The sequence below is a fragment of the Cyprinodon tularosa genome, unplaced genomic scaffold, assembly GCF_016077235.1.
Source record: "Cyprinodon tularosa strain WSP-4 unplaced genomic scaffold, ASM1607723v1 ctg188, whole genome shotgun sequence".
Taxonomy (NCBI): domain Eukaryota; kingdom Metazoa; phylum Chordata; class Actinopteri; order Cyprinodontiformes; family Cyprinodontidae; genus Cyprinodon; species Cyprinodon tularosa.
In genome coordinates this window covers 243,499-262,002 of record NW_024038663.1, presented here as the reverse complement: position 1 = coordinate 262,002, position 18,504 = coordinate 243,499, and the positions used below count along the sequence as shown (strand labels likewise).

At 39.5% G+C, this 18,504-nt stretch overlaps 1 protein-coding gene across 5 annotated transcripts in view; it reads left to right on the top strand.

Moving 5' to 3' along the window:
• Positions 1-18,504, top strand: part of nectin1b (nectin cell adhesion molecule 1b) — a 263,397-nt gene that overhangs the window by 159,795 nt on the left and 85,098 nt on the right. For 4 of the 5 annotated variants that reach the window (XM_038282818.1, XM_038282819.1, XM_038282822.1 and 1 more), the window contains exons 6-7: positions 16,199-16,346; positions 17,666-17,734. In XM_038282818.1, the coding sequence (XP_038138746.1) occupies positions 16,199-16,346; positions 17,666-17,734 (217 nt within the window). The remainder of the gene's footprint in view (positions 1-16,198; positions 16,347-17,665; positions 17,735-18,504) is intronic. The other variant, XM_038282820.1, reaches the window with a different exon arrangement.

The window sequence follows — 18,504 nt, the reverse complement described above, 5'->3', positions numbered from 1 at the left end:
TATTCGAATTAGTATGACGATTATGTCACTTTGTAGCGACAACGCGGAACAAAACCAATCACAACAAACATGGACGACAGCATAGACGGAGGGGCACAGTAGAAGGACAACGACCTTTCGAAGTTAATACATATTTGGGCTTATACAACAATCAAAAAGCAACATCAGGGGTCACACTGAAACAGGTCAGTTGACTACAATGCTGCACCCAAACATTTCTCCTTGGAAATGTTGCTGTCACTGTACCTCCAAAAGCTGCAATGAATATTTAACTCCCTTTCTCCTCTGTCTCCTTTTCTGCAAATTAGAATTGAACATTAGGACCTGCAGTGTGTAGCCAATGTGGCCCAGATCGGATTTGAAAAATTCAGATTCCTTGTGACTTGGCTTGTTCCCACAGTCATCATAGAATCTCACCCAAGTCACTTCAGGACTATAAAAAAATCTGATTTTGGCCAAATTTCACTAAAGTGTGAACATGGCCTAAGATTAAGCAACACAACAGACCAAAATAAAGAAGGAAGCTGAGACAGTTATGTTATGGTAAATAGCCTTGTACTTGTACCATTTCATTCAGGGGGACTCAAATGCGCTTAACCCTACATTCAGTCTTTTATCCATTTTTGCACACATTCACACGCCAATGGTGGCAAGCTACATTGTAGCTACAGTTGCTTGGCTGACTGACTGCACCACTGCCTGTACACAGTCACCACAGGGCGCTTTATCTGCCATCAGTGTCGGTGAACTACCTTGCCGGAGTACACAGCGACAAAGCTGTACTTGGTACCCCATGTGGAGCTGGGATTTGAACCATCAAACCTCCAGTTGCAGGAAGAAGTCCTACATTCAACACCACTGTCATAAAAATGTATTATGCATCTATTAAAGGGGTATAACAAATGTTTACCCATAGTAAGAGAAGCCATGTGGCCCAGGGTTGCTTTGGAGGAGCTAAAGAGATCGAACATGGCAAAGAAGATGTTAACAGAGCAATGCAGGTCATACATACCACATATCTCTACAAAAGAGTGATGAGAAGAGAACCAAAGAATTGTCTGATCTGCAATTAAAAAGACATATAAGGTAAATATGAGCAATCTATAGACAGACTGTGACATTTGACCTACCATGCGAAAGGAAAAACAGAGTGATAGTAGCAATATATTTTGAGGGTATTTTTCTCCCCAGAGGACAGTTAAGCTTATGCAAAGTTGATTATAGAATGGATGTTGGTAAATACACAGTAAATACTCTCTTCTTTATTGGTAAGAAGAGAGGGTAATAAGTGACGTGTTACGATTTGCAAAGCTGTTGGAAAGACCCTAAAGAATTGCTGCTGTAATTGTTGCAAAATGCTATTATAGAAACTGTTGAAGCTTTTGGGCCAAATATAAATGCACGCCAAATTCTTAAATATTAATGTTTTAACATTGAAAACTCTATGTTGTAATTTTCATCCACTTGACAACAACTCTCATCTTTTTGCTTGTTTATCGACAAAAAATATGAATAAAATGTGTTATAAAATGTGAAATTAAGTAGTTTAATAAAGCAATACAATAACTTAACATTCAAAAAAATATATGTACAGTTTACTGATCGGCTGCCTAACTGAGAACTGCAAAACACTAAAGGAAATGTCTGCATATTGCAAGTGATGCTTGATGAATAGTCAGATAAATGTGATTCCTTGATAGCCACCAGTTGGTCTGAGTTGATGAAGGCCAACAACATCACTCTGAGTCAAACTCCTGTGCTTGGAGTAAAAAGACAAAAAAAATAAAAAATAAAGCACATACATCTGGTGCAGTTGAGTGAACACTGGGGAGTCGATGTGACAATGAAGGTTGCCACCACATCAGAGGAAGCTGGAGCTAGAACACCCAAGGTCAGGTTTGTCATCTTAAGTTTGACACGGTTCTGGACAGCCAGCACAGAGAGAGAAAGTGGCTGCATGGATGGGTGCTTTACACTTATTGTAAATCAATAGCAGTCTTTCAGTTGTAGCCACAAAACATAAGGTCGTTGAAGAGCTGATGTTAAACAATGTCTTGGTCAGCTTTTGTGTATCATTTTTCAAAATCCTAGAATCTCAAATTTGTGTTTGATTTTACAATTCTCATTAGAAAAATAAGGGAATCACATTTTTTTAGGAATCAGATATATTTTAACAATTGTGAGACTGTTCTGCTAGTGTCTTTTTTGTTAGCAGGGAAAGAAGAATTTTATAAAGATCTTACATGCTGGACAAAAAAAAGTCGGAAAGGTTTTGTGTGCCTTCAGTATTAAACAACCTTTAATCTGACATCCTCATTAATCGGCTACTTAGATTAATACAGACCTTTTGCAAAGGCTTCAGATGATTAAGGATATAAGTGAAAAAAACAAAATACTAATTAACAAACCAGACAGTTCAGGCATAACGCCGTGGAGAGGTTGAAAGGGAGGTTTTCCAATATATTGCAGTCTCACAAAGCATGGTACAGTCCATCATGCAAAATAAAAAGCACCAACTACAACCCAAAAAAAAAAAAAAAAATGGCAGTCCCAAAACTGAATGGGTTAACATACAGTTCAGTAGCAAAAATAAGAGAAGCTGCCAAGAGGTCCATGAAGGTTCTGTAGCTATGGTGAGAAATTTTCACAAGTCCAGCATTACAAATGAGACTCTATATTTCTCAAACAGAAAATGGTGACTTGCCCTTAGAGTATGGGTTTTCTGCCTCAAGCAGAGGAGTTCAAATGTCTTGGTTTACTGTTTACCAGTCGGGGTGAAAAGAGTCGAAGATCAACAGATGAATCAGTGTGGCTGCTGCTGTTGTACTAATGCTACACCTGTCTATTTTGGTGAAGAGAGAGCTGACTTAAAAGGCAGATTTCTCACTCCGCTGGACTACATATTACCCTTACCTATGTCATGAGATGTAAGTCTTGGCTGAAGGAAGGAATTCTTGGATATTTAGCTGCTGAAATGAGCTTCCTCTACAGGTTGGCAGGCCACTCTCTTAGAGATAGGGTTAGGAGTTTAGCCACTGGGAGGGGCTCAGAGTATGAGCCCCTGTTCATAGAGTCAGTTCAGATGGTACGAGCTTCTGTTTTAGATGCCCCCTGGAGGCCTTCCGTGGGAAGTAAACCAGTACTCAAGGGACGGTCAAGGACACGCCAGAGGGCTGACCTTTGAACATCTTGGGCTTCCTCTATAGGAGCTTGAGGGAGAGGAAAATATAGCGGTCTGCTGAGATTACCGTCCCTGCAACCTGGTCCCGCAAGAAGAGTGTGAATAGTGACACCATCCACAAAGAAATATTTGTTGGACAAAACGTTAAAGGCTTTGCTGAACAAAACATATATAAGGCACATTCGCAACTTATGATTAGCTATAGGAAGCTTTTTCTATTCAAAATGTCAGAATTAGCATTGAAAAAACGTGTTATGGCTTAGAAAACATTAAAATTGAAGAACTGGTCTGCCCCTTAGGAATGGGGAGTTGTTTTGGGTTCTTCGTTCTTTACCTGCGATACCCGATACTGGGATATGCCTCTGAAAGGGGGGTCATTAGGAGCAATGGTTGGCTTGGCAGCCCAGGTGAGATGTTTTGTCCCCTGCATGAGGGTGGGGGGTTGAGATGATAGTAGAAAGGAATAAACTCTATCGCTGCATGGTAGGTTTTTGAGAGCTGAAACCTGAGTTCACCAGGTCTGTTTAAGGTTGGATTTTCTTTCTTAACATAAATATCTTCCTTCATACCCCTTTCAAACCACCATTCTGCTTTGTCCAAGATGTGAACCCTCTGGTCCTCAAATTAGTGTTCCTTGTCCTTAAGGTGGAAGTGGTCCTGTCCGGAGGAGGTAGCTCTTCTGTGTTGAGCCCTGCCTCTTTGGAGAGGTTGTTTGGTTTCTCCAAAATAAAGATCAGAGCATTCCTCACTGTACTGAACAGCATACACCACTCCGCTCATCTTAGGTCTGGGGCTTTTGTATATGAAAAAAAAAAAAATACATGTTAGAAGCAGGACAGTGACCTCACTGAAGGCTAGTCCCAATTCAGACACTTCACCATTGCAGTCTGACATACTGTCAGACTGATTACGTCTCAACGTGCACCATTGCACCCTGTTCAGTACAACTATTATAAACCAAGCTTAAGGTCCTGAATTATTAGTGTTAAGAATCATATTGCAGGAGCTTCAGGATTTGAGGTAGAGTTTAAAGATCACATTATTTCCACAAAATACCCAGTATGGAGAGTAGGGGAAGACTGATGTCAGGTTGATTTTTTAAGATCATTGCATAGTCTTTATCCCATTATTTCACAGAACTTTTATAAAGGTTTGGGTTAGGATATGAGGTTATCAGCTGCACTAGAATACTTGTTCACAATTGTTGAACACATTTCTAGGATGAAATGCTACTCCATAGTAAATTAGAGGTTGAATCTCTCCCCTATTTATTTGTAAAATGTGTCACCTTTATGTGTCACTTTTCTGGTGGCAAAAAATTCAACAGAAATAGAAATAGGGGGGGGTGGTACAGGGCTGAAGGTCAGGACTTAAAACAAATCAACGATTATGTTTACTTTCAGGGTTATGCTACTTACAGATATGAAAGAACATGAGCCTAGACCAGACAAGACAAGACTCAACAGTTACTGCTTTTGACCTTTTGTAAGTAAAATTTTGATACCATAAATAACAATATGTAATGTTGTAATAACATACAGGGACATCAAGTTTTTCCAGGCAGGTAGTCAAAGATGACATAGAGACGGGAGCTGACAGCTATGACAGAGTAACACATTACAGAAGATATGGCTGCAAAGTGCAACAGCACACAGAGCTGCCAGTCGGGCACTGAACTGGCTGTTAGATGTGGAAGAAGGCATAACTTTCATTAATCTTTGTTGGCTAAACTCTTTCTCTAATCCACATGAAGCTTAAGAAGGGGAAAAAGTTTGTTTTTTGGACTTTATGTTTATTGGCCAAACTGTGTGGTGTTTTAAACTGTTTAAACAATTTCACTGGTGGATTTACTTTATTTTTTCACAAGAGACCTAACATTACAATAACAAGATATAACAATTAAGACCTTGTTTGGTCATTTATATTAAAAGTGCAGTCACATTGCTCATTTAAACAGTGAGTACGCATTTTTGACCATTAAAACACAGTAGGGCTGGGTTAAATGGCATAATCTCCAATAAGTTTCCTATTAATTTTGACTAGTTAAATTTTTCTCCTTAAGTTACATTACACAATATTGCAAATGATGTACATTACTCTCAAAAAACAGTTTTAATTTCCATCCTTTCCCTGGAGGATGAGGCTAGTATAAAGGGAACAATATTCAAGCTGTCAAACCTGCTTGTGCAAACAAAATAAAAAACTAAAACATTTGCAATAGGTTTTAATATATAGCAGAACAACAATGGATGAACCGATATCACTCTGAGCCATTGAAGGCCATGGAGGGCATTGGCAGAAAAAAAAAAATCCTTATTTCCAAAAAACTAAACATATTCCCTTTCTTAGAGAATACCCCTGATTCTACTGTTTCACTGTTTAACAACTGGGTGTTCCAAAAAAGTAAAAAAGACAATCCACTGAACTTTGTTTCCAAGTTTGAAGACATTTTCTTTCCAATCCAGGAATCTATTTTCAGTTCAAAATATCAGAATTAGCGTTGGGTTCCAAGCTTTATAGAGTGCCCAAAAAGCTGCTCTATAAAGCTTCTTTATAGAGTAGCTGTTGTCCATTCATCTTCTCTTATTCTGAACAAGTGGTAGGTATTTTTTTTTTGTTTGGTTTTTGTATACATTTTCTCTAATACACTAGGGGTAGTATAAAGCACGTGCTGTACATAGATTTTGATTAATTGTTTATATTATACCTGGACTTTGCTCATAATTTTGGTTTATTCTCTTTTCTGGTTCTGTGTTGGAGGTATTCATGAAACGGTTTATGTCAGAACCTGGTATTAATTCTAGCTAATATTATCCATATATTCTCTGGAGAGGGACTCACTTATAGTGGTCTTATTGTGATGAATACACATTTACTTCTTTATCAAAATATCACCTCATAAAGGGACTTCTACCCTCTTGCTTGTGCTTTTCACTTCATTACAAACTACAGTACACCTCCCAGTACACTCATTTGAATTACACAAATACTAAAAGGCCAAAGTCAACAGTTTCATAGGAAACCAAAACAAAGTGGCAAGGTGTTTAGCTTGAACAACAGCATCCCTTATTGACAGGTTAGGTGAGTTTAAACAGGTGAGTTTCCTGTGACGAGGGATGTCCAGTAGGAAGGATTTAGAATGTTGCAGCCAATGCATGCTGGAACGTCTACAACTAGGCCCAATAACTCACACACCTCCTTTAAAAGAAGCATTTGTAGCTGCATTAATGGCTGTCCCAATCTATGAATCCTCCTAGGACGCCTTAAATGCAGCTGACGGATGTATCCTTTTGCTACCCTATTTGAAAACCGAACTGCCCTATTTGAAAACAATTCCAAGTTGGAACTGCACAGCATTATGCAACCAACATGGCCTTAGGTCATAGCATAACAAAAGCATTTATGTAAAATTTGAACCATATGGATTAGACTAGGGATGCACAGAGATGCAGTTGGCGGTAGTGTCCCTCGTAGCGACGTCTTGTGTCTGAATCTCTGCCTGGGGTCTTTCTGCATTGCACCCCATGGCCCCTGTTGTGTTTAAAAGGAACTATTTTCTGTGTAGTAATACGGCAGTAATTAGTCGCGCACTGCGCGTATTGATACAATGTATAGTTAGGAATGAAGGCTGTATCAGTTGTGAATCTTTTCAAGTAGCCATTAAAAAGTTCCCTAAATGGCACGCTGCTTTCCCCGTCTATTTTGTTGATGAGAACACAACAATTGGCGACGAGTCTCGAACCTAACGTGAAGTGGATGTTAACTGGAAGTGAAAATTGTCTCCTTTCAACCTTCCACGGCTGTTTTTGCCTACCCCCAAGCGACGCAAGGAAAAAAAAAAGAAAAAGCGTCCAGCTCGCAAAGAAGGGAGGAGGACAACAAAAGGATCCGAGGTCGTGAGTAACCTGAAAAAAAAACGGAAGTAACTTTACACGAAATAAAAGAGGACTGTGTTAACTAGTGAAACCGTCAGGATTCAAAGAAAATGGCCGGATTTGTGGGACAGATTGGTGCGTTTGATAGTACAGTGGAAGATTGGGCTACATACATTGAAAGAGTGGAACAGTACATTGTGGCTAATAAAATCGAAAATGATCGGAAAGTGGCCGTGCTTCTCAGCGTAATGGGTCCAAAGACCTACAATTTACTTCGGAATTTGATGTCACCAAATAAGCCAGCAAGTAAATCATACGAAGAAATTGTGAAAGTGCTGCAAGAGCATTTAAACCCCAAACCGCTGATCATTGCAGAAAGATTTAGATTTCACAATAGAAATCAAAAGAAAAATGAGTCAGTCACGGACTACATGGCTGAATTACGCAGGCTATCAGAGCATTGCGAGTTCAAGGAGGGACTGTCAGACGCGCTGCGTGATCGTTTGGTGTGTGGTCTCGTGCACGAGGGCACACAGAAGCGGCTCCTTACGGAGAAGGATCTGACGCTTGCGCGCGCTCTGGAGATAGCCATCTCAGTGGAGACCGCTGCTAAGGATGCAGTTGAATTACAAAAGAAGACAGCTTCGTCTAGCGAATGTACAGTAAACAAAATAACAACAAAACGTGCTGAAAAGATGACAGCTTGTTTCCGATGTGGAAAGAAATCCCACAGCCCCGATGAATGTTGGTTCAAAGACAAAGACTGTAACCAGTGCAACAGAAGGGGGCATATCCAAAAAGTGTGCAAAACGAAACAAAAAGAGAGAAAAACAAATGTAAAATGGAGAAATAAAAGTGTCAATGAATTGAATGAGTCTAATTCAGATGAGTATGAGCAGGAATTGGCTTGCCTCGAGCTTCACTCAGTAAAAGGAAACAGACAAAATGTTTTTTGGGTGACACCTGAAATTGAGGGACAGAAACTCAAAATGGAGTTAGACACTGGGTCAGCCTTGTCAATCATATCCTACAAAGATTACAAGAACAAATTTGGCAAATTGAAACTGAAACATACCCCAGTCACACTGAAGACTTATACAGGAGAAAAAGTCTCCCCAATGGGGAAATTAAAGGTGAAAGTCAAATATGAGAAAACAAAGCGAGTACTGGATCTGTATGTGGTAAAAAGTGACAATGTGCCATTATTTGGACGAGAGTGGCTGCGTAGCATCCAGCTTAACTGGAAATCAATCAAAGTGATGGAGATGTCCAGCGAAAGCACTCAGTCTACCCCAGAACGACTGAGGAACGTACTGGATCGCTACGCCCCAGTTTTTCAAGATGGAATTGGAACGCTGGCACAGATCAAAGCCAAAATAGTTTTAACTGAAAATGCTCAACCAAAATTCCACAAAGCCCGTAACCTGCCTTATGCATTACGCCCAAAGGTGGAAGCAGAGCTCAAGCGCCTTGAGGACCAAGGTATCTTGTCAAAGGTGGAGTGGTCAGAGTGGGCCACACCCATTGTGCCGGTCGTAAAGAAGAGTGGTGCTTTACGCATCTGTGGCGACTTTAAAGTCAGCATAAATCCAGTGCTCCAAGCAGACCAGTATCCGCTACCCCGGATAGAGGATATCTTTGCCTCATTGGCCGGTGGCCAGCATTTCTCTAAGATTGACTTAGCGCAGGCCTACCTCCAAATGGAGTTGGAAGACTCATCAAAGAAATATCTAACCATTAACACCCATAAGGGGTTGTTTCAATATAACCGTCTGGTTTTTGGGATAGCGTCAGCCCCTGCTGTATGGCAAAGAGCTATAGACCAAGTTCTTCAAGACATCCCTGGCACTCAGTGCTATTTAGACGATATTCTTGTGACAGGCAGTGATGAAAACACACATCTGACCAACCTTGAGACAGTCTTAAAGAGGCTATCAGACTTTGGACTCAGAGTGAACAAAGAAAAATGTGAGTTTTTCAAGGACTCAATTGAGTACTGCGGTCACAAGATCGACAAAGATGGTCTTCACAAGGCACAAGATAAGGTGGATGCAGTCTTGAAGGCACCCAGGCCCGAGAATGTTAGTCAGTTACGCTCCTTTTTGGGCCTTGTCAATTATTACGGCAAATTTTTGCCAAACATCGCGACGGTGTTACATCCATTGAACAGTCTGTTACAAGTGAAAACTGTATGGAGATGGTCGAAGTCCTGCGAACAGGCGTTCATGGCAGCAAAGCAACTGATAACGTCAGAGAAAGTGCTGACGCACTACAACCCCAATTTGCCACTGCGTTTAGCCTGTGACGCATCACCATACGGGATTGGCGCTGTGCTTTCCCACAAGATGAAGGACGGCTCTGAACGGCCTATTGCCTTCGCCTCCAGGTCTTTGAACAAAGCTGAGCAGAACTATGCCCAAATTGACCGTGAGGGTTTGAGCTTAGTCTGGGGGGTTAAGAAGTTTAACCAATACCTGTATGGTAAACACTTCACACTGATCACTGACCATCAGCCTCTAGTGGCTATTTCCAATCCCAGCAAGTCCGTTCCTATTATGATGGCGGCACGTCTGCAGATATGGTCATTGTTTCTAGGAGCTCATGATTACACGATTGAGTTCAAAGGCACCAAGCTTCATGGAAATGCAGATGGCCTTTCTCGCCTTCCCCTCGAGTCAGGTGGCACGTCTGTGTTTTCAGATCCAGCTGACCTTTTTCACATGACGCAGATGGACAATTTACCTGTCACTTTTCTGGAGGTGAAGAGGGAAACGGGTCGTGACCCCACAATGGTGAGAGTTTACGACTTGACGGTGAAGGGGTGGCCCCGGAAGGGTAATGCCGACCTACCTGAGTACGCAAACCGACGTGAACAGTTGTCCGTATGCCAAGGCTGTGTGATGTGGGGCACCAGAGTTATCATACCACCAAAGCTTCGAAACAGAGTGCTAGAGTCTCTTCACGATGGACATCAAGGTGTGGTTAAAATGAAAAGCCTGGCCAGAAGCCATGTCTGGTGGCCTGGCATTGACCACGAGATTGAAGACATCACAAAGTCATGCTCGGGATGCCTGCAAACTCAGCGTCAACCGCAGGTAGCTCCACCACACACCTGGGAGTGGCCTTCAACTGTGTGGCAGAGAGTTCACATCGACTACGCAGGCCCCTTTCTGGACAGAATGTTTCTAGTGGTCGTCGATGCATACTCTAAATGGCCTGAAGTGTTCCCTGTGAAGAATGCCACATCAGCAGTGACGATTGAAGCTCTTCGTACTCTGTTTGCTCGTGCTGGACTGCCACAGCAGCTAGTTAGTGACAACGGTAGCCAGTTTACTTCAGAGGAATTTCAGATGTTCATGAAGGGCAATGGAATTAAGCACATTACCACCGTGCCATTTCACCCTGCAACAAATGGACTTGCAGAGAGATTCGTCCAGACCTTCAAACAATCCATGAAAGCCATGGCGAACACCAAATTGTCCATATCAGAGAAACTGGCCAACTTCCTGTTGTCGTACCGCAACACAGAACATTCCACCACAGGTCAGACACCGTCTGTGCTGTTCATGGGAAGATCCTTAAGATCCCGTCTGGACCTCCTAAAGCCAGACCTGCACCGGGACGTGTCAAAGAAACAAAGCAGTCTGATGAAAAAGCAATTTCCCTTGAGAACCTTCCATGAGGGCCAGCCTGTGCTTGCCAGAGATTATCGTCATGGGAATCAGAAGTGGCAAACTGGTGAGATAGTTTCCAAAACGGGCCCACTTACTTACACGGTGAGAGTACCACCTGGACTGATCTGGCGCAGACATGTGGATCAGTTACTGGACGCTAGAACCCGTCACTCCACCAGTAATGATCAATGCCGTGATGCAGACTGTGCAGACAGTTCTGAGGACTTCACACCTGGTGACCCACCGGACGAACCCCTGGAAGAACCACCAGATGAACCGAATGCAGAGACTGCTCCAGCAACGGATAGCCCAGCTGCTTCTTCTAGACCTGTTCCGGATGTACCAGAAAGGCGATATCCTGAACGAGAGCGACATCCTCCACAGAGATTAGAGTCATAGCCTAGTTTAGATAGTTGAAAAGATACAGCTTAGGTTAAGTACTTGAAGGATAAGTGAGTTAATTGATAGTGTTGATTTAGAGTTATCTCAAAGAGACTGTAATTTGAAACTTAGTTTTATTAAGTAAAGAGGAACACAGAAAAAGAATATGTAGCATAGATTATAGCTTTTCTAGTGTACTTCAAAGCTAGAAGGGAGGAGTTGTTGTGTTTAAAAGGAACTATTTTCTGTGTAGTAATACGGCAGTAATTAGTCGCGCACTGCGCGTATTGATACAATGTATAGTTAGGAATGAAGGCTGTATCAGTTGTGAATCTTTTCAAGTAGCCATTAAAAAGTTCCCTAAATGGCACGCTGCTTTCCCCGTCTATTTTGTTGATGAGAACACAACAGCCCCGCTTGGACAAGCAGGAATTTACGATCAATTAACTCATAAAACAAACAAAAAAGAAAAATAGAACTTGTGCACCCAAGTTCTTTAAAAAGTACAACAAAAATGTTTGTGCCATTAAATTATTATTATTTTTTTGATGAACTGCCACCTTCTCTCCAGACCTAGAACTGTAACAGCTATTAAATATGAGCAACATGATACAGTGCAAAGACATGTAAAAACCTGAATAAGATGCTTTAATAAGGAACTTGTACTGAAAACTAAATCTTGAACTTCTGATGTTTTTCCAGCTTTATAAGAAGCAGCCAAAGCGCTCAGACTGTGCAGCAGATGGCTCACCCAACTTCATGTGTAAGGAGCTGACAGTGTAAATTCTGAGCCTACGGCTCCACAACCGGGAAATTGTATTCTGATCCAGTCCTCTCCTCTGTGTATTAGTGTTATACAACACACTATTGTGTCTGGCATTTGCATTAGTGGCATGAAATTCAGCCCACTGGCTTTCATGATGTAGCACGATGTGACAACTGTAGGAGTTCTGGCTTATCGGTTCCCTCCCTACAACAGCATCAAATCCACGTTTAGTCTTTCAAAGTACTCTATAGCCTTCTCCTTGAAATACATCAACAACAAAAAAAAAGAAAAAAAACTTTTACTTTCTTCCAGTGCAATGTTTTGACATGATATTCCCTTTAGGAGCAAGAATACTAAACATTGTCTGGCAAGGCAGCCATGGCATGGCAATCTGATAGACATGATATATAGTCACGGACTGTGGCAGTGAGTGGTGGATACAAGGTGGGCTAATGTGCTTTCTATTGTGTGGCTGTGTGTGAAGTAGTCCTCTGTGTATCTATCATTATGAGTGTTGAATCAACTGAGTGGGGGCCGTTTTAGACAAAGCCCCCTGGGAGTGAGGCCTTGTCCTGTCACTATGGGGAGGGGTGTGCAGATAATAATGGAGACATCATGAGGGCAGTAGATAGGCTGTCCTCTTTAAATTGGAAGATAGGGAGAATTTTCTCTGAGTTGATGATTGGTCCCTGGCATGTCTTAAAAAGGACAGCTTCAACTGCTCTTGTCAAAGAATACAGAAAACAAACATTTTTCCTGAAAGAAAAAAAAAATATGATTATGCCTCTTAGAAGAAATTACTTCTATTTTTGTAGCACTTACCATTAGCTGAAAAATCAACAGAGATTCTTTGGGGACCTACAATAAATTAGCTTTTATCTTTGTGACAAAGGAGAATGTTTTTGTTTTATTTGTGGTGAACACGTACATCATGACTCATTGTCATCATTACTCAATAGCATGTGAACCACTTAAATCAACCTGGTTTTATGTAAAAATATATAAATTATTCAAATGTTTTTGTCAGCTGAAACGGCAAGCAACAATTGATTTTGTTTTTCTTTTGTCTGTGGTATCTTGCATAAAATAACACCAATAATTTAATTGTTACTGCCTTATTTTAAATCAGAGCTCCTAATTTGGATATTTACAGGACTCATTTCCAAATAACATCACAGATTGGGACTAAACCATTTTGACAGTTAATAAATGAATCTATATTATTGAAAGACTGAAAGCTTGACAAAATATGTTATTCAAAGACTTGAGCATAGTATATACCAAACTGCCTCTTTCATTGACACACCTTGTTATTATCTGGCAGGTAGCAATTTGGAACCTTTTCTCTACAGAATGTCTGTACTTGTGCCATGCATTTCTAAAGTTTCAGAAACCTTTAAAACTTTGGTCCATATTCTCACCATATCATCACACAGTTTCTGGATGGTTTTCAATTGCTTTGATTCTCCTATTTCAACATTTCCCAAAAGTTATTTAAATAACTAATCTGGATCCTGTAGTGGCCATTAAAGTACAGTTAGTTAATTTTTATTCAGCACAGGATTACTATATTTTCATATTTTAATATAGTCAAACATTAAAATTAATCATTAAACTCGAAAGACTCTTTAAAATCCAAAGGTAAATCAAGGAAATACAGTATTGTAGGACTTGGCAAGGTACAGTGAACTTCTCTAGATAGCACATTTCAGGAGGAAGACAATTCAAAGTGCTGCACATGAAACAAGAAACTTTACTAGAGAAGATACAGAGAAAAGTGCTGGGCAGTGACATGCAAATCAATAACTAATAAACAGGAATAACGTAATAAAATACAAATAGATAATAATAATGATAAAACTGATGATAAATGATTGATGAAGATGATAAATTGATTGATAAGTACATTTTATTTGTAAAAAATGAAAATGAAAGGTAGTTGGACTACAAACCTAATATTTGGATAGCACAGCTATTGACACTATTGACTGCTTGATTTCAATCTATTTACTGTCTAAGTACTTTTATATGAAGTACTGATCACTATTTGTAGGGACTAAGGTCTAAAAGGTGCTTCTCTAAAACTGGAATGATGTGCTTCACTTTCTTTATTTAGGATTCAGACAGCAGCATTCTGGATTAACTGCAACTGTCTGATTGACTTTTTAGGCAGATATGTGCAGATATCATTAATGATATGACTGATGAAGGGGAGGTTTGATTGATTGATTGATTGATTGATTGATTGATTGGATGATTGACTTTATTGATCTCACAGTGGAGAAATGTACTCTTTACATCAGCTCAAATAGTCAAAGACGAAGAATGTGCCAAAGGAAGAAAAAGGTACATGTGATATATACAGTGTATACAGCACGTCCACTTATGACTTTTTCTTTTTTTAGTTTTGAGATAGGCCTGTAGTTCTGCAGTAGCAGCTTGTCCAAGTTGCTCTTCTTTGACGGCAGTTTTTATTTGCTGTTTTAAGGGCCTGCACGAAACACCTTTAAAAAAAGGAACATATATTGTTTGACTTAAATCTGACATTATGACAGTTAAGTTTTTGAGAATAATTTCAGTTTGTTTGTCAAACTGAAGACATTGTACTTTGTAAAGAGTGCAAGCAAAGGGACTATGGTGCACAGAGCAACATCTACAGCCTACAATGTTTACCACATTGGTTTGGACCCGTCTGTCACCCTCATTAATCAGCTAAAGTGACATCTACAGTCTAATGTTTACATGTTTTGCATTCAGCAGAATGGAGTTCATTGTTCTAGTGTAATGTTGGAAAAACAAGTTCCATTTGTTTCATTTATTCAGTGATGGCAGAAAGTTCAAAATATAATAGCTTTGTTATACACTTAAGAGTCCATTTTAGGTTCACTGTCAAGTCTGAGCCAATTTGGGCTTCTTTGGAAGAGTTGATGGAACGCACATTAAAAATGCAGGAGCAACAGCAGCTGCTGAATTACCACAACAGTGTGGTATTCATATAGTGCCAGGGAGAGGCAACACAATGGTTTTTATGCTGAAATAAGTGTCTGTTAAAAATAGTATTTGGATGTGTTTTTATGACACAAAGTCTGAAGCCAGGAAAGTCATGTCAAATGGTTGGCAGAGATTTTCCTTTTAGAAAACTACGTTTTTGTCTTTTTTTATTTATTTTTTTCCTTTTGTACAGATAGTTTATGTGTTACAGATGGATTATCTGAGCAAAGAAGAAGTGCTCACTATCACACATTGAGACTAGATTATGAACAAAACTTGAGGGAAATGGTGATATTGTCTAAGTTTACCTCATAAAAAATGGTAGCAAAAGCAAACGTGTTGCGTATATTTTTGTGTATATTTTTGTTGAGTGTAAATACATGGAATTCATATTATAACTACACAAAATCATAAGACATGGATATACAAATATAAATATGAAATTGAAAAAAGACACCATAACACATCCTACAAATTATTTATAAACAAAACACTTGCATCATCCTGAAGACTTCATCTCTAATTTCTGGCCTGAAGGATTTCGATTTTCTCCTTTTATAAATTTACAGGCTCTAATAAAAGTTAATAAAAAAAAAAAACTAATAAAAAATTTATATAAATTAAGTGATGTTATGATGGGCCTACCTTTACAATATTTTGGGTCAAGCAGTTGTTGTAAAGAGTTAGTAGAGGTAAATCCCGCTGGGTTTAGACTAAGTGTAAGTGGTAAGAGAATAATATTGGTTGAAGTTTAAGTATGTCAATTTTTGATATTTAATCTTTATGATTTATTTTTTATTTTTTTTATTTTGTTTGTCACAGTTTTAGATACTTATTTGTAAAGGCCATTATACATAAGTATTATTATTGTTGTCATTTTCTGTTATTATTTTATAAGTTATGGTGATCATAATAACCTCCAACTCCATTGCTTATATTTCCTCTTTTTTAGCAGTCACTCTGAAACTGCCAGATAAATACAAAATGATTTCAAATAAGGCATAACTGAAGGGGTTTTCAGGTTATCTATTGCACATGTAGTCTTTGTAGATTAAACACAACACTTGCACAGGCATCTTTTTTTATATATTTTTGCTCCACAAAGAATACAGCTTATTTGAAATATTTGAAGTTTGTGTTTGTAAAATGAATGAGTGTTGTATAGTTCAAAGTACAGTATGTGAAGCGAAACAAACTCCTTTCTTCTTGCTGTCAGTTTTCCTTTCTACTGTTTTTTTTATTTTTTCCTGCCGAGTACAACATACAGTAGCACCATCAATTACTCAAAGAACACCCAGTCTGACACTGTCATTTCTTTTCTTGTGTGCAGAGAAGCCAATGCCTCAGGGTCCCCCAGGTGGTGTTATCGGGATCCTTGGAGGTGTTGTTGCCATTGGACTCATCATTGGTGTGGCTGTTACTGTTTTCATGGTCCATCGGCGGCAGCAGAAGACTCGCACTGAGACAGATAATGACCTGTGAGTACCAAATCTAGTACCAGAGAATTTGGCAGGGGATGGGGGGCTGGACAGGTTGCAAGATTATGTGGGCACTCCTGTCAGTCTAAAAGAGAAAATATCCTTTCCAGCAGAGCAATTTTTAGACCAAAGAAAATGCTTCAAATCTGTTTTGCCACCTTTTTCTCATTTACTCTATGAGTCGCTAATCTAATTTCCATAACAGTTCAGGGTAGCACATAATGTAATAAAACAAGGGGAGAAATTCATCTTCATTTTCAAGAGCAGATAGAATCAATGATCATATCTACTAAGTAGCTTCCTGATTATAATATGGGCCCGAAACACCATTGTTTTAATCAGGACTGATTGCAAGAAACTACTCTGCAGTCTCTTCTTAAAAGAGGTAGTTACAATTGACTTGTTATGAAATTACCACAAAATAAGCTTATATCTTAACATTTTTAATGAATATTGCTAGTCTGGGGGGTATGCTGCTTGCATAACCATGATGAATTTCCCATTTCAATGCCATTTTGTAAAGCTGAACATTTTATAGAGGGAAGGAATAAAAATACATATATTTTCATAGAAGCATCATATTCTCGTTTGAAGTTGCTGTTGAAGGCAAATTGAAGCACCACTTTTGTTTACCTGTGCAACTCAACCTCCAACCAGCTAGGTAATTTTGTTGTGCCTGCAAACTGAGGTTCCAAGACAGTTTATAACAATGCCAGCTGCTGCCCATCCACAGGGGGGAGGAAAACAGTCCACTGGGTGCAGCAGAGAGACCAAAGAGCAACAGAGCTGCAAAAATCTAAATCAACCTTTTCTGTTATCTCAAAGTTTGTAAACCCTGGGAACAGCTAGCTGAAGAAAGAAAGAAATGCTCAGTCATGACTGATGGGTTAGAGGTTGCCAGGTTTTACATGATGCACTTGAGTATGAAGTGCATTTTCTTGATGGAAACTTAGTTTCCTCAAATATTACTTTGATGTCAGAAGAAAGAGTGAAAATTGACCGTTTCAGGTTATGAGCTTGCAAGAAGAAATTGTGGAGGATATCAGAAGCCATTCTAACAGTCATTAACCACCTTGCAAACTTTTTTCGTTTCCACCTGTGGAGACCAAAAAAGTTGCATGTCCAACTTTGAACCCATAATGACCCAGAAACCCCACTTCTCTACCTCTCAGCAGCTCCTTTTTTCAAGAGAGATGAATCACACAGACTCTTACCGCCCCCATTGCTTTCTGTCTCTTTCTCCCTCCTTGCTAATCTATCTTTCTTTCTCACTCTGACACTGAAGTAACTGCTCTTTGTTTCCCACTCCACTCCCTCAGCATTGCTGTTGCTGCTGTTGCTGATAGTTGTGTGACACAGGCTCCAGAGAAGCCAGAGTCCCCTACAAGGAAAGTAGAGGCAACTGACCCCTGTCTGTCCCCTGCTGACCCCTGCCCTCCTGGATCCTCTATTCTGTTGCCTGCATGTAACGGCGGCCTGCAAGTTACATATTTGAGCACGCCATTGTGAGCGCTGAAAGCTGCAAATTTTCATCAATCATGACTCAGAAACACTGGACTTGATGTGTTAAAAAGAGAGTTGTTTTGATGCTACTAGAAAGTCTCCTGAACTCATACATCTACAATTGATGCAGGAAAAAACAGAACACATGAGTAAATAGCCAGTGCCACGATATAACAGTAATTATTTCTGATAAACAATCATGCAAGAAAATTAAGCTTGATGAAAAGCAGCTCCAAGATTAATTAAACCTCATCAAAATTAGAAAGATGAAGCGTCCAGCTCCACTTAATCAGATTCAGGGGGCTGAATAGGAACAAGCAGGATAAGTGGAGATTGTGAAGTACAATTAAAATTCTTAATCAAAGTTAAATCTATAAAGGGATAGTTTGTGTTTTTTATTTTATAATGCTCTGTGACATCACTATTGGCAACAATCCCCTTACTTATTTTGGAAACATTACATATCATAGTAATTGCACAGAAAAGTAAAGAGATTTTTTTGAGTGTTAAGACGGACTAGATAGCTGATTTTAGCATTTAAAATAAGTAAAACAGATTTTATCAAACTCCTGTAGGATGCAGTGGTATACAAACCAAATTTAAGCTTTGACTTTTTTACAAGAGACTAAAATGTAATGAAACCACATGATATTAA